A 26599-nucleotide genomic window follows, 5' to 3' on the forward strand; every position below is an offset into this window, starting at 1 on the left:
AGAAAGCACAAGTGACTCTAGCGATGCCGGCATAATGAGCGGTGTGGTGAGTGGCACTTCTCAGTGTGCATTGGTCGAAGTTTCCCAAGAATTGGGACACGGCGTCCCGACAATTGAAAGCGTTGGAACCGTTGATGAGGTTAGTTCTTGGCTGGTTGGTTGGGCACTTGAACACATGTCCCATCGCTCTCTAACGGACTTACTGCGTCTTTTGCAGGGTAACAGCTGCTTTTCTGATTTGCCAGCAGACGCACAGGCGTTGCTTAAAACTCCTCGTAGAACAGCAGTTATACCTGGCGTTACTGAATTGCCTCCTGGACACTACTGCCATTTCGGGCTTAAAAAGGCTTGGAGGATGTTCTGCGTCCCGCAACGCACCCGCCACAGGTCGTTGGCCTTTCTTTCAACATGGATGGCCTGCCTTTGTCAAAGAGCTCCCGTCTGCAGCTCTGGCCAATTCAATGCCAGATTCAACTTAGTGCCACCCATAAATTACCAGAGCCGGTGATTCTTGGTGCTTTTCTGGGCCCCGCAAAGCCAAACTCTGCCAATGAATTCCTTCGTGCTTTTGGTCTCGAGCTAAAAAATTTAGTTTGGGTAGGTTTAATGATCTCTGACAAACTGGTTTAGGTAGAAATCAGAAGCTTTATCTGTGACGCACCTGCGCGGGCATTTATATTCATTGCAAAAGGACATGCTGGCTACTCGGGGTGTCCTAAATGTACTGCAGAAGGCAATTTCAATGAGATGCTTTTCGTACCTCATAATCGACACTAAGAACTGATAATTCATTCCGAAAACAGGAAGATTTTGAGCACCACCACGGTGTGTCATTGTTGACGGAACTTCCTTTTGACTGTGTGAGCAGCGTGCCACTTGATGCTATGCAATAGCTGTACCTTGGTGTAGTTCGTAAGGAGATAAACTTGTGGTTTGCAGGAAAACAGAGTCCTACTTGGTCCCACAGATCATAAAGAAATATCAGCCAAAAGTGGCGCCCTTGAGGGTTGTGTTCCACTTGAGTTCGCTAGGAAACCTAGGACTCTGGATGAGAAAGACCGCTGTAAGGCTACAGAGTTTAGCCTTTTTCTGCATTACACTGGTCCACTAGTGCTAAGGGAGTCACTGCAAAGTCCCATGCTTTTGAATTTTTGACATGCATGTAGCTGCAACCATTCTTAGCACTCCATCACTTTGCCAACAGTATGCAGTCTATGCAGAAACACTGCTTCAGCATTTTGTGAAATTATTTTCTTGTCTTTATGGACAGGAGGAGGTTTCGTACAACGTTCACTGTTTGTTGCATCTAGTAGCAGACATTCGTTTATATAGAACTCTTGACTCTTCTTCTGCATTTTCGTTTGAGAACAACATGCAGGTAATCAAAAACTTATTCGTAAACCTGGTTGTCCATTGAATCAGATATATAACCGGTAAGAGGAAAAATGTGCCTCAGAAGCACAGCAACGTTACTTTGAAAGGCGGCAAAGGAAATTCTTGCTGGAAACTAATGATGTGGGAACTCTCCCTCCAAGCTGTAGTCTCCCACAGTAAAAAAGAATAAGGTTTCAGTCCTTCACTTTGAGCTTGAGACCTAATGACAGCTGCTGCCAAATCAATGAAGATGTCGTTCTCATCGAATATTTTGCCCATAGAGTGTCTGACAGAGAGCCGTGCAGAGTTGGCAGAAAGTTCTTTCAAACAGAACCATTGTACAATAGCCCACTTGACTCAAGAAGGCTTAACATTTCAGTTGTGAACAAACTCTCCTCAATAACGTGTTGGCCTATTGAAAATGTGAAAAAACTGGTGAAGCTGCTGTACAAAGGCAAATTTGTACTGTCTTGCCACTTTTACGCACAACGTAATTTCTGGTAGTGCATGTACGAAGGGTCTAAATTTCCTAGGAAAGGTTGTTTTTCGGCACACAAGCATGGACTAGGATATCGTTTGGGGTGTACATCTGGTCTGATGGATTCCTGAGTATCGTTTCACAATGTGTTCTGTATTATTATTATGACAACTTTACAATTAACTCCTTTCATTTTATCCTTTCTTGCGTTTTTTGTGGTGAAGGACCGTTCAGCACGCCTGAAGCATAAAATGGTTAGCACCACTATTTATGCTGGCTCTCAGCAAGATAAGCTGTATTCTGTTCCTAAAATTTTAGCATATTTGCGTTTCAGTTTTTGCTCTGTGGACGCCCACCCAGTTCTTGCATATACTTGGAGCGTTGGACTGCATTGTGTATTATTTGCTACCTTGTAGTTTCCTACTCATGCACATGTGCTGCTGTTTATATGGAAAGTGGCTGTCTTTTCTTGGCGTTTATTTGCTTTCGGAGACATCGGGCTGTCTGTCTTATGACATTTCTTGCTGCAAAAGGCTGCATGAAAAACCAGATACTTGTTGGAGAGCTTTCTTCAGCCACCTCCTGTGCATAGGGGAAGTTTCTTTGGCAATTTCTGGTGAGGTCAGGTGTAGACCTTTTACAACATATAGAAGTCTTATAATCAGATGCCACTTTTATTCAATGGAACAGATGATGTACCACATTGTCAACTTCATAGATGAAAGCACCGTTGAGCCTCTGCCAGCAAGATGGAAATAAAGTGAACCTTATCAAGAATTGTCAAGCTTCATGCGGAAGCTGGAAGACATTCAAATTCGCAGTCAAGGGAAGCTTTGGTAAGATTTGATCAAATTTTTTTGTGCTCGTACAGATCAAACCTTAGTAACTGCACAATTTGGTATGTGTGGTACGTATTACTCTAATTGTAGAAAAGTATGAAGGTGGGCGCAGAAAGCTCGATTTGGCACAATATACTTCAAACCTGGAGTCAGAGCCACAGATTAAAAAAATAAGAGGGCAGAGGCAGGGAGATACCTGGATGACCGATATGATAGACTGCAACCACCACAGAACTTCCCAAGAGGCCCAGCTCAATGTACAGCTTCTTTGGTTGTGATTTTAGGTCGATATTAACAACTTTGTTTATTTCACAGGCTCTGCTGTTAATGTGTTTGAAGCTGAAGATGAAGGTAACCTTGTGCAAGAAATGCAATTGTTATATTTATGTATTTTTTAGACAAACCTCAAGTAAGTTTTTTTTCATTCATGCAGCACTCCCCACATCGACCAAAGGCTCTCAGCAAGGTAATTCCTATGAACAATTTATACCTTGTTTCGTAGTGCATATAATCACTGTCTGGATTTTAAAATAAATGTTATTTAATAGACCTAAGGAGCCAAGAGATAGCTGATGAATGCGAAAATTTCTGTTGCTGCTCTAGACAAAATGCAATACGTCATGCCCACTGCTAAGAGCATACACAAGATTAGGTAACAAATGGTGCACATATTACAATATTCTTCTGTGCTAAAGCTTTTGACAATGTGAACACTTATTCAATGTCTCAACTTTCACATGCCTTTAAATTTTAGCTCTACAAACACAAATGCCACATGCAAGAAGTGTTAAGAAAAAAATTCACAAGGTTACTTTCGCAGCAATTTTGGTATTATCATCTCACATTAAGGTCACATTTTGTAATCACCACCTCGACTTGACTTAATTATTCTTAGAAAAGCAGCACGGCTAGCAACTTTCATTAGGGTTACAACTTTATAAATGGCGATAAATAAAAATATAACAAGGAAATTCGCTAGGAGGTCACCACAGTATACTGAAGTTCCTAGCCATATGCTATATGATGCTGTTGTGTTTTTTATTTTTCAATAAAAGATGGTAAAAAGTAAGCATTCTGAATTAATAAAAACTGACCTCAAGGTTTACAGGAGATGAAGACCAGGAAACATGCTTAAGCCAAGCCTTTGAAGCTGAAGTACAGGTAAAATAAAATGTTTTTCTTAAAGTTGCAAAGGCATCAGTGCACTTAATAATCATACTGACAGTATGTAATGGGGTACTGTAATCATAAGAGTGCGCTAAGTAGTATAAATAAATTGTTCTTGCAACCTTATTTTCTCTTGTTGATTTAGGCATTTATGCTCAAGCAGTTTACATAGGCAATTATTTTTATGTTCCAAGCCTGCTTTCACTTTGCTTTATTTGCTCAGGGCATTCTCGTGCATCCATGACCAATCAACAGCAGCAGGCCCGAGGACAAAAGAAACAGCTGCTTGATGAAGGTAACTTTCTGTGCTCTAATTCTTATTGAATGTCGTGTAGCCCTGTCTTCAATTAAACGCCCTTTTTAATGGTGTTATAGGGGAGTAATGCTCACATTACAAGCATGTCAGAGGCCAGGTGGTTATGAGAAACTGGGGAGCATGGTCGTCTCACGCATTGGTGTTAAGCACACAAGAGATCATCACGTGGTGAAGCAGTAATGAAGATTATTCTGGTTTTACAACAGTGTGTAGAACCTGTCTTTCACCAAACTGTAAAATGCACGCCATTGGAGCCAAAATACCACTTATATTTTGCTAGGCTTGTAAGAAAGCATCATCGCAGTGCTGCTTCTATGTGAGCTTTTATCCACCTTGATAATTTATTTCTGCATGTTTGTTTAAAAAGCGCATAACCTTTTATATTGCCATTTTCATCTGCATGCACGTGCGTTTGAGATTTAGAGTTGTCAGCTTAAATTGCAGCAGTGCTTCTAAAAACGTTTCTGAATATTGCATTTGTAGTCTTCAAGGCTTCTATCAAAATGTTTTGGGAGATAATGTGGTGCAGTAGTATCAAGTAAGCAGTTTGTGATCCACTTAATTTTATCAGAGACCGTTTAGGGAAGTTGTAAATACATTTTGTTTTATTTGAATTCCAGAATTTAAGCAGGAAGTTCTTACCCATCTAGCAGTGCTGCGGGTGGTGAAAAAAAAAACACGGCAAGCTTCTCCTGGGTCTGTGCAACAATTCAAGCAGGGAAGCAACCATCGGAGTAGCCCCAATCATCACAAAGCCTTTTGATGACACACAGGTGCTGATGCGCTTTAACAGCAGTCTCAGTGGATCCACCAAAGTGATTCTAGTAAGGTATTTCTGACAGTTGTTCTGGGCTCATTTTATTTTATGAGATGCCAGCTGCTTCCATTCTGCCCTTCATGATCATGTATAGTTTATATCCTGTAATCTGTCTGCTTTTCTAAAAAGTTATTGCACTTATGTGTGCCTTTCAAATCCTCACGTAGTTTAAGCTCCGAGGACATGCAAGTGTTGTAAAAATATGTTTTGCATGAAACATATAAAGGCCCTAGCATAAACAAAAAAATAATAATAATCGTTTACATTTCTTCCCAAGTTAAATGAATACACTATTACAGCTTGCAAAACAATTAAGTTTCAGCTGGATGCAGATGGAAATGGTGCTTTTTAATTAGAAGTGATAAGTTTTCAGTTGGAGCCGACCGGGAACTGGAAATTTTCCACTTGTAGGTGGAACTGAAACATTTTCAACAGCAAGTAAAATTTGTTTTATCGGGTCATGATTTCTGATTCAGTAATTGAGCGGGGTGTGACACATTTAATGTTGCAGTTGTACTCATAGGCTCAGTACATATATTAGCCTTTTTAGTGGGTAATACATTGTGCACATGACAGTGACATTGTGTAAACCATACTTTGCTGAAATGCGCTTTGCGCTGTGCTTGGTGCTTCGGTGTGCATCTGCCACTTTCACTGTCTTTATAATCATTGTTCTCTGTAGTATTGTTTGAATCGTGGATGTCAAGATGATGGACTGCCCAGCATCGGTTAGTATCTTCATCTATTCATTGTATCTCAGTGGAACCCTGTGTGCTCATTTGTTTTGAGTAAGAACTGCATATGTTTTTTAATGAAACTCCTATTTCTCTCATTGCTGATGCACTGACTCGGGGGTGGGGGGATTATTGGTGCCGTCAGCATGTATGTCCACATGAAATATATGTTTAGCTTTAAATTTTAAATTATTTAGCACCTTCGTTCAAGAAATGGAATCTGCCTTGTGTATGCTCCCAGTTTTTTTCGTGTTATGCAGCTGCTATGAATATTGTTTTAATTTGATAAGTTTTCAATGTCGGTCTTCATCTCACATTTAATGCAGATTCTTGATTTGGCTGATGTTTGAGGTACAACGCCTGAATCCTGTACCAGGAGGATCCTTAGGACTGTCATGGTTAACAAGCTGGCCACGTTGTTCTCATTTCACTGCGAAATAAGGAAAACTGGCTTTCAGTGATCTTCAGATTTGCATTTTCGTTGTTGGTAAGCATGAGTCAATATTTCTGCATGCGTTTCAGCTCAAACTTTAGGTCATCAAGAGTTCAGCGTGAGAGCATTTTTAGCATTCTTAAAAAAATATGGAAACAAATTCAGAGGAAGGCGGCACCATAAAATTTCTCGACTGCAATTTATGTACCTTACCTTGAACTGCCATGACCTACTGCTCCCACTTACCTACCTTGCAGAGGGACAAGAGATGTACAACGGTGGTCAAAAGTTCGCAGGCTGCTCTGACCGAGCCAGGAGCGGCTACTCTCTTCTCTCGCGGCGCTGCTATCGCTCGCGCCGCTCGGCGCGCGCCGGCTTGGAGGAATGCGCCGAGAGGGTGTGCATTCCCCTCCGTTTTGCTCTCGTTGATAACAAAGCTTGAAAAATGCTAGTGCGCCATTCGACTTCATTGTTCGCTCTTCACGCAGAATCTTGAAATTCATTGCCTTTCTGTTAGTGAAAATGAGAACTTAATGGCCGAACTAAATAACATTGCCAAACAGGTGAACTTGCCTGAGTTAACTGCTGACTCTGTGAAACAACTACACCGCTTGCCTCAGAACGATGGCTACACGCTTGTTATCATTGTTAGATTTGGTACACAGAACCTACAGGCACAATGGTTCAATGCGGGAAGCAACTTGAAGATGCAGAGCTGTCAGTTCGATTTTAAGAGAACTTGACGCCGATGAACAGAAGGTTGTGGCGCCTTGCAAAAGAAAGGGACAAAGAAAACTTGCTACCAGTTTGTGTGGAGCTCTGGTGACAAGATCTTTGCTCGTAAGCAACCTCTCGCACGCGACATTCGCAATGCAACAGAAAGTAATCTGTACAAGATTGTATAAATTTGTGCACTTTCCTGGTGTGAGTATGGGTTTGTTACTCAAGCAAAATGTCTTATCATACCATACAGTCTTTCACTAATTTAGTTTACACTGAAAAATTGTTTTTAGCAAAAGGAGTTTCTATAATTCATATGAACGCAAGAAGTCTAAGGAATAAACTAGAACAGGTTGAAAGCCTTCATTGCGAGCTGAACTTTAACTTTGATTTTCTAGCGTTTACGGAAACCTGGTTCACCAACAGTGCAGATGTTCACTATTTAGCACGGTACACGCATAAATCTATTTATCGCGTACATAAGCGTGGTGGAGGCATATCTGTCTATATGCGGGATGATTTTAACTTTGAATGACAGACTTACCTTGCATGCATGTGTGATGATTTTGAGTCTTTAGCACTCGTACATAAAAACATGGTAATTGTTGTATACAGACCACCCCAGGGCACCCTTACAGGCTTTTTAATTACATTGATTATGTCGTACAGTTTGTAAACATTGACAGAAAGCATATAGTAATATCATGGCTTTTTAACATTGATTGTCTCTCCAGTAACAATGCAAGTGTTCAATTATTGGAAGTCATGCTTGCAAATGGCTCCGAAAATCTTATAGAAGAGCCTACGAGAATATCTTTAAATTCAAAGACTATGATGGACCTTTGCTTTACTAATTTTCCGAGGTTTATTACGTGCTCTGGGGTACTCGGTTAAGATTTTAGTGATCATTTGCCAACATTTGCTGTATTCGCAACCCACAGACACGCCGAAACACTAGCCTACACCAAACAACTGATAAACAAAAAAGGCATAGGTTTGTTTCTTTCATTACTCGAAAATGTCCAGTGGACCGATGTTTATGCAGAACCAAATCCTTCTTGCTCTTACCCCAGTAGCACAAGGTGGAGGGCCCATGCGGGTCCGACATGGGCAATGAGGGCTGGTGGCTGCCCGCAATAAACCTACATGGGTCCCTCGTGGGCGCAGTGCTGGCAAAAAATTTTGGGCTGCCCATTTTATGCCTGAGTGGGCCCCTCGTCAGCTACGCATGGGCTTAAAAAGAGCGGCCAGCCCACGTGGGTCCCACCACAGATACATGCGGGCAACAGTGCGTGCTCTATCATGACGAAGTGTGGGCAGCCCCTCTTGGGGCTGCCCGTGCAGCGCCTTGAGGGAGCCACGGTGGTTTTGTGTGGGCAGAGAGATAGTATTCCCGCCTACGCCCTATATGGGTCCTGTGTGGAAAATACAGGGCTAAACTTTGGGCTGCACAGCGGCGAAGCGTTGTAGGCATGCAGTTTGGGCTCTCTGAGCAACGCCTACGTTGGTCCCGCATGGGCTAGGCGGGGGCACATTTGTCATTTCCGCATCTTCCCCGCTTCTATCCTAAACAGGGTATAAAAGGGCTAAGTATGGGCTGTATGCATGCCACCACAGATACATGCGGGCAACAGTGCGGGCTCTATAATGGTTCAGTGTGGGCAGCCCCTCTTGGGGCTGCCCGTGCAGCGCCTTGAGAGAGCCACGGTGGCTTTGTGTGGGCAGAGAGATAATATTCCCGCCTTCGGCCTACATGGGTCCTGTGTGGAAAATACAGGGGCTAAACTTTGGGCTGCACAGCGGCGAAGCGTTGTAGGCATGCAGTTTGGGATGTCTGAGCAACGGCTACGTTGGTCCCGCATGGGCTAGGCGTGGGCACATTTGTCATTTCCGCATCTTCCCCGCTTCTATCCTAAACAGGGTATAAAAGGGCTAAGTATGGGCTGTATGCATGCCACCACAGATACATGCGGGCAACAGTGCGGGCTCTATAATGGTTCAGTGTGGGCAGCCCCTCTTGGGGCTGCCCGTGCAGCGCCTTGAGAGAGCCACGGTGGCTTTGTGTGGGCAGAGAGATAATATTCCCGCCTTCGGCCTACATGGGTCCTGTGTGGAAAATACAGGGGCTAAACTTTGGGCTGCACAGCGGCGAAGCGTTGTAGGCATGCAGTTTGGGATGTCTGAGCAACGGCTACGTTGGTCCCGCATGGGCTAGGCGTGGGCACATTTGTCATTTCCGCATCTTCCCCGCTTCTATCCTAAACAGGGTATAAAAGGGCTAAGTATGGGCTGTATGCATGCCACCACAGATACATGCGGGCAACAGTGCGGGCTCTATAATGGTTCAGTGTGGGCAGCCCCTCTTGGGGCTGCCCGTGCAGCGCCTTGAGAGAGCCACGGTGGCTTTGTGTGGGCAGAGAGATAATATTCCCGCCTTCGGCCTACATGGGTCCTGTGTGGAAAATACAGGGGCTAAACTTTGGGCTGCACAGCGGCGAAGCGTTGTAGGCATGCAGTTTGGGATGTCTGAGCAACGGCTACGTTGGTCCCGCATGGGCTAGGCATGGGCACGTTTGTCATATCCGCATCTTCCCCGCCTTTATCCTAACCAGGGTATGGAAGGGCTAAGCATGGGCTGCATGCAGTTCGTGTGCATAAAATATGGGGTTACATGATGGTGAAGTGCGTGCAAACCCAATAGGGGCGGTCCCTGCAGCACCCTCGAGGATCCAAGGAGGCTAGCTGCGTCTGGGCAAACATACAATATTCCCGCCTACAGCCTACAAAGGCACTGCGTAGAAAATACGTTGGCGGCGCATGGGCATATATCAGCCATTCCCACACCTTATCCGCCTACATATCTGGTGGAAAAGGGCTATGTGTGGACAATGCAGTGGCAAAATGTGTGTGTGTGTGAACCTGGGCTATACGACGGTGAATTGCGGGCAACCGCGATGGGGGCTTGCCGTGCATCACTCTGACGACACTGTGTGTGGAAACAGCAGTATATTTCAGCCTGTAGCCTTCGTAAGTCCTGCGTCGATTATTCTGGAGTTTGCCATGCAGAACCATCACGCGTAATGTTACCGATCGTTGCCCGGCGACACCTATGGACATGTAGTTCCACTTACATTAGCCTGGCTGCATATCCTACATTACATGTAAAAGGGCTGCATGGGTACCACAGCGATGGAGCATGGGCGCATGGGTGAAGTGCGGGCATATATATATATATATATATATATATATATATATATATATATATATATATATATATATATATATATATATATATATATATATATATATATATATGCTCAGTATATGGGCTGCCACTCAGCACGTTGATGAAGCCAGACGAATGTGGGCAAATAGCTTGCATTCCCGCGTTCAAGCTAAATATATTCCGCATAGAATATGCAATTAAGCATGTAATTTAAATTATATGTGCTTCAAAATGGCAAAAGCATATAGGTAGACGAATTCCGGCTTCCAGCAATAACTGAGGCGGTCCCCTCTTCCGACCTATACTCTGGTACAAACAGTTCTTGTCAGTTTTATTTGGGGTCATTTGATAATTTAAACTTTTTATGATCCCTTGATGTTCCATTTATTGAGATTTTGCAGTAGTACACATTTTGTTGAAATCTACAGTAGCACCTTTGAGATTAACTTTTTTTTTTGAAGTTGAGTAAAGCAGACTTGTTCTGCAGATCATATCTTTGTAGCATAATGCGAAATGTGGTTTGCGAGAAACTGCAGTGAAATATGCAGTGAAAGCTCGTTAATCCGGTCAGCAAGAGACCAGAAGGAAAAGAGAAAAGCTAAGAAAACAATTTGTAAAGTTGTTCTGCAAGGAGCTGAAACATTGTCGCCTGCTTCTGACATAAAAACTGCACGGCAAAGATGCACGGTGGCGCGGAGCGCCTTAGTCTAACTGCAATTTTGTAACAGTTCGCAGAATATATTTACCATGACGCTAATAGCCACGCGCCAGCGCCTAGCGCGCTTCCCAATGCCGCTCAAATCCAGCGCTCTGCTGCCAGGTCACGTGGCAGGACGCAGCACACTCTCTTCCCCTCCTCTCCCTCGGTGCATTCCGGAGTGATATCCGGCTAGGCCTTACGCCGCGCCATGCCCTGCCGTGCTCCGTGCTGCTGCTGTTCGTGTGCTGTTTGTGTCTGATTTCAAAATCGTTCCTTCAAACTTCCGTTTGGATTTCCTGCTTATCGTAGCTTGCGCCGCGTGTCAGGAATGCAGCCGTTCGCGTTCTTTGTGAAAAGTGACCACGCCGAAAAGCATGGAGCCGTTTCATATTGACAACACGTTCGGCTTCAACCGTAGCAACCGCGAAGCAAGAGAAGAAAGCGGTTACTGGAATGCGTCGAGTCTTCGTTTCCACAACACGTTCGACTTCAACCATAGCAGCCGCGAAGCAAGAGAAGAAATCGGTTACTGGAATGCGTAGAGTCTTCGTTTCCAGGTGAGACCCATAGTGTAACGCAAGAGTGCGTGCAATTTGCGACCGCGAAAATAAACGAGCGAGCGCAAAGGCGAGAAGAAGCGGAAGGGACGAGGCTCTGTCAGCTTTGTCCTGTTCGTTTCCCTTCGGCATTGCGCGTGAGTCACTGGTTGTTTTCTTGGCAGCAAAGTGCATTCCTCATCGAATCATCAAACTGCTGGTCCGTCAGTGTTCACTGTGTATGCGTTGCGACGCGAGCGCCGAGGTGTATGCATAGATGCGTTTCCTGAATGGCAGGCACGCGTAGGAGTCCTAAATGTAAATGTGGCAATTGTATACCGCCCAGCAAGGCGCGTGACTATGTTTTGGGCATTCGTTAAGGTTGTTTCCCGACTTCCTGTTCATTATTCGACGTAGGACGTGATCGTGCACTGCCTGCACGCGTGTTTTTGACGCCAGTATCGGCCCGTTGCGAACTGCCGATAGCGTGCGCCGATCGGTCTGTTTAGCGTTCTGTTATTCGCTACGCATATGTGCGTCTTTATAGTGATCTGATGCGGCGTCTTAAGATTAGAACACAACTCTACGAGCCGATTACACCAGCTGTCAAGCTCAGGGTGCGAGGGAGGTGACGCGTCAAGGCATGCAAGCGACTGAGTGAATTGAAGCGACGGTCACTGCGATACCACAACAGGTAGCTGCCTGCTCGATCACTTTTGTAAACTTGGTAACGTTGCCTGCAGCTGTAAAGTTCTTTTAGTTGCTGGCGGCCGTGAATAAAAATCATTGCTAAATGATGACGAAGAAGTAGCCCTAGAAAAAGAGCGCTTTGTAGCCCTTTCAAATTGAGTGGTTTTGAATAACCAGAGTAGTACAAAGCTTATCATAAAAACTAGTGTGAGCAAGTGGCCTTATGTATTTGAAGTTTGGCTGTTTAAACATTTTCTTGTGGTTTTGTGAAATGCCAGCAATACAAATAATTATCAGGAAGTGCCAGGCATTGTGGGTGCAAAATACACAGCTGGAAATTATGATGTTATGCAGGTGAAGTGCCTTCTCTTCAGTAGTGAAGAGGTCTGAGAAGAGCTTCATCAGAGATGTCTCCAATGTCCAGATTTGGGGCTGTTCTTGTCCGTGCCCGTTCAGCGTACATTGCAGAGCACAAGTATGTGTCGAGTTTTCTCAGATCTGTTTTTTTTTCACCTCTGCATTGAGATCAGTGTATTGCAATGTCTGCTTTGGACCAGAACGTTGATGGCATGTATTGACATTCCTCAATTCAAAATAAAGTGTGTGTCTCTTCTCAATAGGCCATCAACAGATAGTGCCAGTTTCATGCTCAGAAAGAAGTAGTGCTTAATACAGGGGGGTCTCGGCTGGCTTCAGAACCCTTACAAAACTAGCGAGGAATCTGAGTCTCCCTGTGCTAGAATGGAGGGAGAGTATGAATCCGAAGCAAGCAACCAATTTTCTTTTTCTTGTTAGTGGTGGTTGGAACATTTCTCCTGTCATTTCTAAAACTTCGTGGTGATTTCTAGCAAGAATCATTAACACGTTTTCTTATAGCCAAGATGCAAAAACTGCAACGTTGACAGCACAACACACAGGGTGGAAGAAAAAGGCAAACCCGCACCCTCATACCACAATTGAGTCCAGAGCTGGCCGCTCAGCTCCAAGGCTACATAGCAACAACGAGCACAATAGCATAGCCTCAGCTCAGCCGCTTTCTCCCTCTCCCTCTCTAGTTCCCTCCCCACCTGTTCTGTAAAATAGCGTCGCTGTAAAATACGGTCGGGAGATTGAGAAGACTGCCTCAGGTGTTCCTGTAGTGTCGCATAAAGATAGTCTCCGCTGTTGAGCGAACCACATGAGTAGCGCGGTGCTGCATGGCAAGGGGCGTTTTTTAACCACACGACAATGTTGCAAGGTCCTGCTGTTCGAGAACATAAATAATGGTTCAGACGGTCGGATTGAACTTCCGCCGAGGTGAACAAAGGTCTTTGCGATCCTTCCATGTTTGCAGCGATCAGGACTAGAGATAGCAGCACCTATACTTCCGACATTCTATGCCGCGTGAAGGTAAGGTTGAACACTAGACGTAACAAAGGATTGCTGGCGGCTTATCATTGCTAATCACAGAACATTGTGGCAAAGCAGTTGTTCGCACGTGGACATTTGAGCACGTGATTCTCAATCGCCTGCAACCGTTCCTAGAAACAACAGGCTCACTCTCGAACGTTCAATTTGGCTTCCGTCCAAACATGTCGGCGCAAGACGTAATTCTCGCCCTTAAAGAGTCTCTCTTTTAAACTAAGCGCCGTACTGCCGCTACGCGAGCCATACTGGCCCTGGATATTCACTCAGCCATATACGCAGATGATATAATCCTCTGGACAACGGGAGGATCCCTTGGAAGAGCCCAGGATATCCTGCAATCTGCCACAGACATCACCACCACCCAGTTTGCAAACACAGGCCCCCGTTGCTCTGCAAATAAATAGGAACGATTGTGGCTGAAACCCCTCCTCAGTCACACCTTCCTCCCCCATTGAACAGCACATGCACGGGAATCCACTGTCCATTGTGTCTCAGGTGAGGATTCGCAACCTTCTCATTAACAACACACTCGATGCAAACGCCATCCTTCAGCTCTTTCAAATACAGACCAAACAGGTCGCTGCACTAATCAGGCGGGTGGCAGCACGCAATCATGGGCTGTCTCAAACCTGAGACCCTCAATATGACAAATGCAATAATCATTAGCCGCACTACATACAACCTCCCATACCACATACTCACTAGGCGCCAAACACAACTTGCAGACATCCTTATACGCACGGCTGTCACCTCCGCCATAGGTCTTCCACGGGCGGTTAGCACAAGACGTCTCCTGGCCACTGGTACCCACTATACCGTGATCGAACTAATAGAGACTCAACGCGCCAACCAATTAGTCCGCCTGAGTCGCACGGAAACAGGACAACGCCTACAGCGACAGCTCCGTCTCAATCCACCCATTCCCACCCCGACAAGTCCTACACCTTACAAGATTTCTCCGCGCACGCAGGATCACATGTATCAGAAGCCCATACCGCGAAATATGAGCGCTAGCCTCCATCAGGTTAGGCGGCAGCCTCGAGCGAGCTTTTACAACAAAACATACAGCCACCGCTCCGATATCTTTTATGTCGACGCGGCAGAAAAGTGTAACGTAGGATTTTTCACTGCAGTCGCAGCCTATAAAGAGAGCACTGTGGGGGCCGCCGCCACTATCCGAACTAGTTCACCTGCAGATATATACCGAAGCCAAACAAAAGCGGGTGGTCACAAACATTTATATGGCCTGACAGACACAGATCAATGGAGTACGCGTAGTAGCACCTGTTACTGGCCCTAGATATGTACCCCGCCTTCTTGTAAAGCATTTCATACTCGCACCTGTTGTAGGACGAGATAAGCTGCATTTTTCTTTTCTTTATCTTTTATTGAGAGCACACGGAAGTTACAAACGCACACACATGCGCCACTGTTCACTCAAGAAATGAAGTTGTGCTGCTAAACGCGAAAAGTTAGAAATGGAGAAAAAGCGAGCACAAAAGTGTGCTGCTAAACTCAAAAATTTATAACGGCAAAAAAGCGAGCACGAAAATGTGCTTCAGCACGCGAAAAGGTAGAAAGGCAAAAAAGCGAGCACGAAAGTGTGCTGCTATATTGGAAAAGTTTTAAAGGCAAAAAAGCAAGCGCGAAAGTGTGCTGCTAAGCTCGAAAAGGTAGAAAGGCAAAAAGCGAGCACGAAAGTGTGCTGCTAGACACGGAAAGGTAGAAAGGCAAAAAATACGAGCACGAAAGTGTGCGTCTAAACGCTAAAAAAAGGAAAATGCGAGCATTAAAGTGTGCTGCTAAACTCTAAAATGTAGAAAGGAAAAAAGAGCGAGCACGAAAGTGTGCTGCCAAATTTGAAAAGGTGGAAAGGCAAGAAAATCGAGCACGCAAGTGTGCTTTTACACCCGAAAAGGTAGAAAGGCAGAAAAGCGAGCACGAAAGTGTGCTGCGAAACTCGAACAGGAAGAAAGGAAAAAAATCGAGCACAAACGTGTGCGGCTAAACGCGAAAAGAAGGCAGAAAAAGTGATCACGAAGGTTTGCGGCTAAATGCGAAAAGGTAGAGAGGCAAAAAAGTGAGCACGAGAGTGTGCTGCTAAACGCGAAAAGAAGGCAATTAAGCGAACACGAAAGTGTGCTGCTAAAAGCGAAAAAGCAAAAAGCGAGGACTAAAGTGCTGCTAAACGCGAGAAGATTGAAAGAAAGGGGAAAAATAGAAAGGTCATTGCGCCATGAAGCGCCTTGCCGCGTTGTCTTTTTTGTAGGCTCGCTCCCAACAGCCGCAATGTCGACAACAGCCCATTGGCCGCCTGAGTACTGGAGCCGCTCAGAAATCAAAAGTCAAAGTTTCTCTCTTGCCATGTGTGTCTCTCCACATCCCTGATCGCGGCTCCACACGATCACCTAATCCTGGTAATCAGTAGCAGGAGGTGTGACTGTCACCACCGCCGCCCAGGATTGGAGTGCCGCGTCAGCGATCCAGGACTGCGGAGGTCGGCGGTGCGCGTGCCCTCCATCTGCTTCAGCTTCGTTGTCGTCGCCTCCTCCGCTGCTGGCGACGAAGGCATAATAACGGAACTTGCACGTCGCGATGGCCGCTCTGCGACGCTGAGCGGCCTTATAATTGTTTCTTACGAATCCCCAAAGCTGTGAAGAGCACAATGTGATCTCCGAATGCGGATCGAGCAGGCACTACTTTTCAGTTGTTTGCTTATTTTTCTTTCACAGATGCCAGCGCCGCGTACTGGCAGAAGTTACCGCAGCGCGGAGTAATACTGTCGGAATGATAAGAAGAGCACAATGACATGTGTCCGTGCATGATTCGTCCCAGCTTCTTCTTTGCGTCTTCATTGATTCAAATAAATATTATTATGGCTTACACCAGACTTTTGGCAGAAAATAGCTACGCGGAAGGTTTGCATGTAAGATTTGAAAATCTCCCAAGGAAAGGTATTTCTTTGTGTTTGAAGCAGTCCTTGCCAAAACACTTGCAGAGGTGCAAAGGCTTTCAAGCTCGGAACATTACGCGGCCTCTCTGACTTCATCGCAATAAGTCATGTATTATGGTAGTAACTCTTTTTCGCGTGCAGCTCTTCTCTCATAGGAGCATGCCTGCACGACCGACCATTAATGCTGGCTGTGACAACATTCAAATAATAATAATAATAATAAAATAATTGGTTTTGTGGAAAACAAATGGCGCAGTATCTGTCTCATATATCGTTGGACACCTGAACTGCGCTGTAAGAGAAGGGATAAAAGAGGGAGCGAAAGAAGAAAGGAAGAAAGAGGTGCCGTAGTCGAGGGCTTCGGCATAATTTCGACCACCTGGGGATCTTTAATGTGCACTGACATCGCACAGCACATGGGTGCCGTAGCGTTTTCCCTACATAAAAACGCAGCCGCTGCGGTCGGGTTCGAACCCAGGAACTCCGGCGTCCTTGCAATGCTCCCGCACCTCCTCGGCGGTGACGTTAAATGGTAAGTCTGTGACCTTCAGGCCATGCTTGTCCATGGTCTTGTAGTCGTGCAGGAACGACTCCGCGATGTGGTCCTGCAGCCGGATCCTCTCAGGAGCCGCGGATCTGGGCTTGTCCTTTGCAAGCCACTTGCGGGCAGTGGGATCTTCAACGGCGCGCTTCCTCACCAGTGGTGCCCAGGAGACTCCTTCGGGTTCGGCCATGTGCTGAATCATCGAAGGGCCTGGCTTCGAAAGGTCTACAGCAGGCCCACCGTCGTCATGGGATTCCTTGGCACCGTCTTTTTCTGCCTGGTCCCTTTGTGGTTCACGACTCGGATGCTTTTCAGCATCCATCACGTCCTCGCCTAAAGCTTCCAGTAACTCGTTGATCCTCGTTGTCTTTGTGTTCGTCATCAAGACAGGGCCATCCTTAGCTTCATTCATTTGCACTGATCATTATTCACCCAAAATAGGCATAGTTGGTATTAATATATTTGCCGCGCTGTTTCCAGAACCCCCAGTTTGGGAGTATAATTCAGGCCAATGATCTCTGCACATATTCAGCTTACCTCTCATTTCGAAATAAACTATGCGTGAACTGCCTCCCATAGTTAGTCTGCAATATATTCCTGGTGGTGTGCCTGATAATAATTGCGCATAATTACAGTTCCATGAAATATCTGGACACATCAATACAAAATTTATGTAGGCAATCATGGCGCATTGCTACAACTTCAGAGGTGTATGCAATTGTTCACCACAGCCCCATACAAACAAAACTACTGCGAAAGCGAAGATAGCACGCATCCTGCAAAATGAAAATGTGGCATTAGCTAATTTATATGCCAGCATGTTGCGGAAATTTATTTTATGTCCTTCCTATTTCTCTCTGATCGCCGGAACACGGTCACTGTCGATTTCGTTTCGCAAGGGAAGTTAAGTGGTTTATGCTGGGCGACAGGACTGCAGTTTGTAGCACTCCAGCGGTGGTTCGAGAATGGTAATTATGCTTTAGCTGGTCTTATACGGAGCAAAGCTTCAGTCTATTTTTGGTACAGTTTGTTAGTGCCTTTGAAGCAGAGCACTTTTCTTCTTGCAACGTGGCAGTTATGTATTTACTCCATGCATATCATCATCAGCCTGACTACACCCACTGCAGGGCACAGGCCTCTTCCATGTCCCTCCAATTAACGCTGCCCTGTGCCAGCTTCGACCACCGTATCTTCGCAAACTTCTTAATCTCATCCGCCCTCCTAACTTTCTGCCGCCCTCTGCTACGCTTGCCTTCTCTTGGAATCCACTCCGTTACCCTTATGTTTCAGCGGCTATCTTGCCTTCGCATCACATGCCCTGCACAAGAAAATTTCTTCCTTTTGATTTCGACTACAATGTCATTGACTCGCGTTTGTTCTCTAACTCGACACCCCTTTCAGCGAAGAAGTACGGCTGTCACTTTTTGTCCACGATGAGACCAAACGGTTGTTTTTTTCAAAGACGAATACCCCCTTACATCCTCTTTATAATTTCCTGGCATAATAAAATTTAGCCTATCTCCTCATCTAAATTACACACAAGTATAAAATGCATTCAAAGAAAGGTGTGAAGCATTTAAGGACGGCTCATAGATGGTTGTATCCACTTGTAGTCTCTTTAGCCTCCAGCTTCAGCCACTGCTCTTTTCTCAGGTCTTCACAGTGAGCAACAACGAGCTCGGCAGTGGGTTCCACCGCATGATCGATAATACTCTCAACTGAACAATGAATTTTCTATCTCAGGACCTTCCTTGTAACAACTTGAAAACTCCGTGCATTTGGAAAAAGTGAGGCAATTTGGGGTCCTGAAATATCCTGACACTACGTAAAAACACCCATTTCGCCAAATTTCACCCTTCAAATTCCGCGAAAAAGAAAAAAATTGACCCTATCAAACATTACTGGCGTCCGGCTATGCTCACCATTTTTGGTACGTGACAACCCGCGTCTCCAGCGCCGGCCACCGAAGAAGCGGAGGTTCGGACGGACGTGGTCTCATTCGCCGCAACCGGCGAGTGTTAGCGGCCGTTTTATTCGCAGAAGATAAAGCCCTTTCTCAAAAATGAGTGGTCTCTTTGCTTTATTAGTGAGGTGAATCGACAAGAGGTCGGCAAAGAATGAGGTGGTTTTATTGAACTGTTGGTTTTATACCCCCCCCCCTGGCTAGAGATGTCGCCTATACCTCAGGCGATAACGCAGTTATCCTGTGAGCCCGGAGTAGATAAGCACGCCACGTTTTGGAAGCGCATGCGGCTTCACAACGCCTCAGGAGCCTAAACCCTGAAACATAAATTTTAGAAGTTCTGAACCTGTCATTGTGAAATTATCTCGGTCAGCTGGAGTGACTGTTTCAGTGGTGCATAAACCTAATACAAATAGTGCATAAGAAAGTAAGTTTCCCTATTTGCTCGGCATTTCAGCGGTATGTAGGCCATTATCTGTATATGCCACAAGGTATGTGCAGAAGTTGTTTTCTTATTTTTCTTCTTTTTGACGACGGCATTTTTTCAGCTGCTATTTAAAAATTTGCTTCACATTAGCATGAATGTGCGTCCCACATTAGCCAATAATAACCTGCATGTTGGCCAGCAACAGCGATTCGTGGTTGACTTCTGCTCTAAAGCTGAATCAGAACCAGTCCATACGAGGCCATTTATTTATGTATTTATTTATTTTTAGCTATGGCTACATTGCCAGTCAGGCCTTGTAGTAGAGGGGTTTCATTACAGGGGGCAAACAAGGTAAAAGTTTAAAGGCAAATCAGATTATTATGTCAGTTATTGCAGCAAGAAATAACAGTGTGTGCAATCACTTAGAGTAAAATAATATTGAAAATACATAGTAAACAGTGCTCACCATAGTATAGGTTCCTGAGTGAGTCAACGTAGCCAAAAAACAGAACAAAAATGTAATTGAATTATGCTTTAAATAGATTTTTCAAAGTCGCTCTCAGTCATCACATCATTATGAAGCAGGTTCTAGTCGGTAATCGTGTTAAGAAAGTATGAATACAGTCAACACCGATTATGCATGGTAGGGCCGAGTAAGGTCCGAATCTCCTCTGACAGTTCCGCATGTCCGTAGGGCACCCCAACGGATTTCCATATTCGGATATACTCATAGGAGATTCTGTGTATCTCCTATGCACACCTCATCTTCGCATTGCCCGGGGTAGACCTTAGAAATACCGTCAGTTGCTGAAGTTTCATCTGCTTTGGCGTTTATGCTGGCATCAGAAGCTTTACTGGGCGTTACTGGGAGCACGAAACGTGGCTTCTGACTCACTGGATGAGCCGACTAGTGGTGTTTCTTGCCGTGCGCCTTAACAGGACCCTGAAATCTCGAGCTTTCAGGCTCATCTAATAAATTTTCTTTCTTCAACCCCTTCTTTCCTTTCTGCCCTTCTTGAACCTTGCCCAAGCTGGATCCTTCTTCTTGATTGCCAAAGTGAACCGTATGTCCTGAAAACCGATGGTCCAGCACGTGGTGTCCTGGACTGCCTTGATCAGCTCATTAGCAGACGGGACCATCGGATAGCACGCCGATCAATTGTCCGGTGGGAAAGAAGGTGCCCAGCTTCTCCTTGCTGCGAAACTCCTGAAATATCCTGACACTACATAAAAACACCCATTTCGCCAAATTTCACCCCTCAAATTCCGAAAAAAGAAAAAATTGACCCTATGAAACATACTGGCATCCGGCTGCGCTCACCATTTTTTGTACGTGACAACCCCCGTGTCCAGCGCCGGCCACAGAAGAAGCGGAGGTTCGGACGGACGCGGTCTCATTCGCCACAACCGGCGAGTGTTAGCGGCCGTTTTATTCGCAGAAGATAACGCCCTTTCTCCAAAATGAGTGGTCACTTTGGTTTGTTACTGAAGTGAATCGACAAGAGGTTGGCGAAGAATGGGATGGTTTTATTGAAATGTTGGTTTTATAGCCCCCCCCCCTCTGCCTAGAGGTGTCGCCGATACCTCAGGCGACAACGTAGTTATCCTGTGAGCCCGGAGTACATAAGCACGGCACGTTTTGCAGCGCATGCGGCTTCACAACACCTCAGGAGCCTCAGCCCTGAAACGTAACTTTTAGAAGTTTTGAACCTGCCAATGTCAGAATTGTCTCGATCAGCTAGAGTGGCTGTTTCAGTGGAGCATAAACCAAATACAAATAGTGCATAGGCAAGTAAGTTTCGCCATTTGCTCGGCATTTCAGCGGTATGTAGGCCATTATCTGTATATGCCGCAGGGTATGTGCAGAAGCTGTTTCCTTATTTTCTTCTTTTTGACGACGGCATTTTTCAGCAGCAAGTCAGAGATTTGCTTCACATTAGCATGAATGTGCGTCCCACATTAGCCAATAATAACCTGCATGTTGACCAGCAGCAGCGATAAGTTGTTGATTTCTGAAATAAAGCTGAATCAGAACCAGTGCATACGAGGTCATTTATTTCTTTCTTTATTTATTTTTAGCTATTCTTACATCGCCAGTCAGGCAATGCTGTAGAGAGATTTCATTATAGGGGTCAAACAAGATCAAAGGTTTACGGAAAATTAGATTATTATGTCAGTTAATGCAGCAACATATAACAGAGTGTGCAATCAGAACAAAAATGTAATTGAATTATGCTTTAAATAGAATTTTCAAAGTCACGAACAGCAATCACTTCATTATGGAGCATGTTCTAGTTGGTAATCGTGTTAGGAAAATATGAATACAGTCAACAAATGATATCCGTGGCAGGTCCGATACTCCACTGCCAGGTTGTCATGTTCGTAGGGCATCCCTACAGACTTCCATATCCGGATATACGCCTAGGAAATTCAATGTATCTCCTATGCACACCTCTTCTCATTGCCCGGGGTAGTCCTCAGAAATACCGTCAGTTCCTGAAGTGTAATCTGCTATGGCGTTTATGCTGGAATCAGAAGCCTCACTAGGCGTTACTGGCAGCACGAAACGTGGCTTCTGACTCACTGTATGAGCCGACTTGTAGTGTTTCTTCCAGTGCGCCTTACCAGGACCCTGAGATCCCAAGCTTCCACGCTCATCTAATGACTTTCCTTTCTTCAACTCCCTTCCTTCCTTTCTGCTCTTCTTGAACCTTGCCCAAGCTGGATCCTTCTTCGTGATTGCCAAAGTGAACCGTATGTCCTGAACACCGATGGTCCAGCACCTGGTGTCCTGCACTGCCCTGATCAGCTCGTTCGCAGACGGGAACATTATCGCGATGCGGCCGCGGGAAAGCACGCCGATCATTTGTACGGTGGAAAAGAAGGTGCCCAGCTCCTCCTCTCTGCCAACCCATACAAATATGTCCAATGGTCGGCTATAGGAGTTTGGCCCAAATAGCTATAGTCCTTTCCTATTTCTCTCTATAGCTGTATGTACATTCTGATATATTTTTCTATAGAGAGCTTAAGAAAGTTGTATGGTTCCAAAGCAATAGCATTAGTTGCATAGATTTTATCAATAGCTGGCAATAAGCACCTCTGTGGGTGCTTACAGACGTTCATAAAAGCCACAGATGGATATAGCTTTTTCCACAGACGACCATAGGATGTTTTTGTATGGAAAACTCCTCCGGCACACCGTGCAGGTTCAGCGTGTCGTGCAAAAGTGGCGGAGAGTGTGTCAGATGACTCCAGCGCGCACCGCAGTGGTAGACGGGGATTGGAGTACCTTTGAGCATGGCCTTCTGGAGGGCCTCCGCAGCTTCCATGGCTCTCTGCTCACTTTCGTACCGCGCAGTGCTGCGCAGGAGACTGCCGTCGTGGATAAACTGAATCTGGACGGCGTCCTTGCAAAGCTCCTGCACCTCCTCGATGGTGACGTTAAATGGTAAATCGGTGAGCTTCAGGCTATGGTTGTCCATGGTCTTGCAGTCGTACACGAGCGACTCTGGGATGTGGTCCTGCAACGGGATCCTTTTAGGAGCCGTGGAGCTGGGCCTGTCCTTTGCGGGCTGCTTGCGGGTAGTGAGATCTTCAACGGCGCGCTTCCTCACCAGTGGCGCCCAGGAGTCTCCTTGGGGTTCGGCTATGTGCTGAATCATCGAAGGGCCTGGCTTCGAGGGGTCTACAGCAGGCCCGTCCTCGTCATGGGATTCCTTGGCACTGTCTTCTTCTGCCTGGTTCCTTTGTGGTTCACGACTCGGACGCTTTTCACCATCCATCACGTCCTCGCCTAAAGCTTCAAGTTACTCGAGGATCCTTGTTGTCTGTCTTCGTCATCAAGGCAGGGCCATCCTTATCTTCATTCGTTCGCACTGATCAGTATTCACCACATAATTGGCATAGTGCATTGTATGTAGAGATGTGATGCCTCAGGATCGTCAGCCCTAAAACATATTTTTATTAGTTTTGAACATGCCATATTCAAAATTCTCTCGGGCAGCTAGAGTGGCAGTTTCAGTGGTGCATAAACCATATACAAGTTGTGCATCGGCAAGTAAGTTTCGCCATTTGCTCGGCATTTCTGCGGTATGTAGGCCATTATCTGTATATGCCGCAGGGTATGGGCAGAAGTTGTTTCCTTATTTACTTCTTTTCGACGACGGTATTTTTAGCAGCTAGTCAGAGATTTGCTTTCCATTAGCATGAATGTGTGTCCCACATTAGCCAATAATAACCTGCATGTTGGCCAGCAACAGCGATCAGTGGTTGACTTCTGCTCTAAAGCTGAAGCATAACCAGTCCATACGAGGTCATCTATTTATTTATTTATTTTTAGGTATGCCTACATCGCCAGTAAGGCATTGTTCTAGAGGGGTTTAATTGTAGGGGGTCAAAAAGGTAAAATGTTTGCTGCAAATCATATTAATATGTCAGTTAATGGAGCAATTCTCATAAATAACGCCCTTTATCATTCCTTCGAGGTAATAACTGGGGCATGCAGCCATAGTTTCTTAATTACTATTAATTGTAATTAACTCTATGCATGCAGCGGTTCATGCAAACTAAACCGGATAAACGACTACAACGTCAGATCTAAAAGTCAATACAATCCAATCCAATCCATCATTCAACAGTTGCGGCGCGAGCGTCTCGTTTCGTAGCGTGGTGCTCCTTTCATCCTCTACTTTGGCTGCAATGTGCGGTTTGTTTGTTCTCTGGTTGCTTGCCTGTGCTACAAATGAGATGTCACCTACGCGCTCGAAAATACATTCTGTGGAATGAATGGGATAAATGAAGCGCATTAACCCAGTTATACTCTATTGCACAACTTTTTCGCATTGAATTGGACATTACAAGCACGATACAATAGCGTGTTTGGTAGCGTTCGCTAGCCTAACTCGAAGCTCTGGAAGCCATTGCGTCGCGCCTGTCTTTTGCTCTACACTGCTAAAAAAGTTGACACATGTGTAGTTACATGATGTGAATATTAAAGGATCTTATACAAAATTGCGATAAAACAGAACGCACGTAAAGCAAAGTGTCAGGAGGTGTGTTTTGCACTGGTTAGCGACTGAGTTTTTGTTATTTTCCTCTTGCCCTTGTAGTGTGGATGTGGCCTGCTTGCAGACCGTATTGATGCCTATATTATGCCACGTGATGGAAAGCACAGGTAGGTTGAAATAAAAGTTGTCTCTTTCACAGCTTGTCATCTTGTTTCATTAGACTTGCCGAATTGAAGTCTACTACCATGTACTGCACAGTAGTTTCCACTTTGCAGTAGCTTTGTTTAGGCAAGCTTAAGTGTTCTGTTAAATTTGCGAACTTCGGTCGCACATTTTTCACTTATTTTCTAATAAATGAGAACTTAGTGCAATGAGATCATGGGGTGCTTTGGTGCGGCAAGGACTTGGTGCAGCTTTGTCAAACATGTTTATGCCCACAGGGCTGAATGTGGAGGTAGGTATCAGGACCATATATTTCACCCCTCGAGCTAAATGTTCCTTCCTGGATTGTGAGCAGACCCCTCTTCCTTACTCTTGTGCAGCTGTGGATCATCAAATCTGCTGTCAGTGCCCTGATGAGTGATTCATCAGCGATCCTTGTCAGCAGGGTAGTTACGACAGAGATCCTGCTTTGCTGCATTGTTGACGGAGTGCAGTATAAGTTGCTCTCCCACACTTTAATATTATTTTTCCCATTCAGTGTGGATGTGACTGACCTAAGCTAGCAGCAATATAGTACCTCCAGTGTGCAGCACCAGCCTTTGGGTAAGCTTGAAATACAGTGCAAAGTTTCCTCCTCTGAAATAATGAATACTTTCTTTTTCTTTGCTGTGGAAGGTATCTAGCTATAATCAGTGTACTCGTACAGTGTTGGACTTGCGGGATGACAATTCGGGGGAAAAATCTATCTCTATGCTGTTAGCCAAAGCAGTTTAATCAAAAGCCTAGAATCATGAGGCAAAATACTCTATATTATGAAGAAACTTCTGCTGACTGCCTAGCGAGGCAACGCAAAAAAAAATATTTTTCTGGAAACACACATCCCGCAAACTTTCTCTGTGAGGGTTCCTTGTGCCCAACATGCTAATTCGTCGGGTAGACTGCAGCTGTGTGGTAAGGATCCCTGCTCTCAGGCGTGAATTTCTATCATATGGATCTGACTGCCACTGGGATAGCTGTAGAGTTGGAAACGAATTTTTCATGAACTAGCAGAAAGCTCTTTTCAATGAGGCATAATTGTCTTTTGTTTCTGCAGTGCTTTTTCGGACAACCAAAGTATCTTAGATTGCAAGAAATATTCTCACCACCGTTGCTTACAAGTTGTTCAAGATGTAAACTTGCTCTCGCAGCTGCAGATGTGGGCACTGTGGAGTTATTTTATAGAAGTGAATGTGATCTGTCAGATTTGTTTGATTTAATGACATAACCTGAATTTATTTAATGTGCACTGTTTTCTGCAGAAAACGTTCCCAGTTTGGCTACAAATTCATACATCTTCTGTACAGCATCCTTCGTGCTGCGAAAATTTTCTCTAAAGCCAGCTTGAAGAACTTCCTATGAAGACTGAACACGGCATTTATGTCATCAATAAAATCATCCAGAATTTAATAAGCTTTGACATTTTGATCGTTGATTGCTTTACAGACCCATGGATATGATACGGCAACGCGTATGTCTGTTTTCGGACATTCTGCGGGCTTTTAATATACCCGTGAGCCCTGCGAGATGTAACTGGTGGTAGTCGTTCTGGCTTGCTTCATGATGGTGCAGAAGACATTGCCTGCGAATATCCTCAGAAGCAATAATATTCGCTTGCGCTTGTTTTGACACGAGACACGTTTTAACACAGGACAGACGATAGCGTCTGTACTGTGCATATGTATTACACTGTCCGTGTCAAAACAAGCGCTATCAAATGTGATTGTGAATGATTTGCAGCTATCCCAGATTTCCGCTTTATTATCCTCGTAATGTCCGGCGGCGGATATCTGCCCTATTGAAAAATCTCGTATATATGTGTTAAATGTGTCTCATATATACGCAATTATTGGATATGTGTCCACATATATGCTCGAATGTATACGTGCTCGTATGGCATACGCGTTCCTCTCCACGTATGGCGAAACACATATATACGGGTGATACGTGCCTCATATATACGCTATTGGATATGTATCACTCCCGTCCCTCGTACATACGAGGGCCACGTAACCTTCGTACAGATACGAGGGCCTCGTCATGGGGATACAATGGCCTTGCAACACGTACT

General features: G+C 45.1%; 1 protein-coding gene and 1 long non-coding RNA gene across 2 annotated transcripts; one reads left to right on the top strand and one right to left on the bottom strand.

Annotated features, from left to right (window-relative positions):
- The first annotated feature begins 10996 nt into the window (after positions 1-10996).
- On the top strand, positions 10997-25935 carry LOC144115616 (uncharacterized). The gene is made up of 6 exons (XR_013311474.1): positions 10997-11361; positions 12385-12505; positions 13717-13932; positions 24433-24497; positions 25031-25095; positions 25791-25935. It is a non-coding gene; the product is annotated as an uncharacterized LOC144115616 (long non-coding RNA).
- LOC144115615 (uncharacterized) lies at positions 22443-25796 on the bottom strand. Its single transcript, XM_077650036.1, has one exon. It carries the CDS (start codon positions 23104-23106, stop codon positions 22444-22446), a length of 663 nt encoding a protein of 220 aa, XP_077506162.1. The 5' UTR covers positions 23107-25796; the 3' UTR covers position 22443.
- Positions 25936-26599: the final 664 nt, after the last annotated feature.

The sequence above is a fragment of the Amblyomma americanum genome, chromosome 1 (genome assembly GCF_052857255.1).
Source record: "Amblyomma americanum isolate KBUSLIRL-KWMA chromosome 1, ASM5285725v1, whole genome shotgun sequence".
Taxonomy (NCBI): Eukaryota; Metazoa; Arthropoda; class Arachnida; order Ixodida; family Ixodidae; genus Amblyomma; species Amblyomma americanum.

Excerpts from the sequence above, each read along its gene's own strand:
- LOC144115615 (XM_077650036.1), bottom strand. The coding sequence starts at position 23,106 with ATGGATGGTGAAAAGCGTCCGAGTCGTGAACCACAAAGGAACCAGGCA.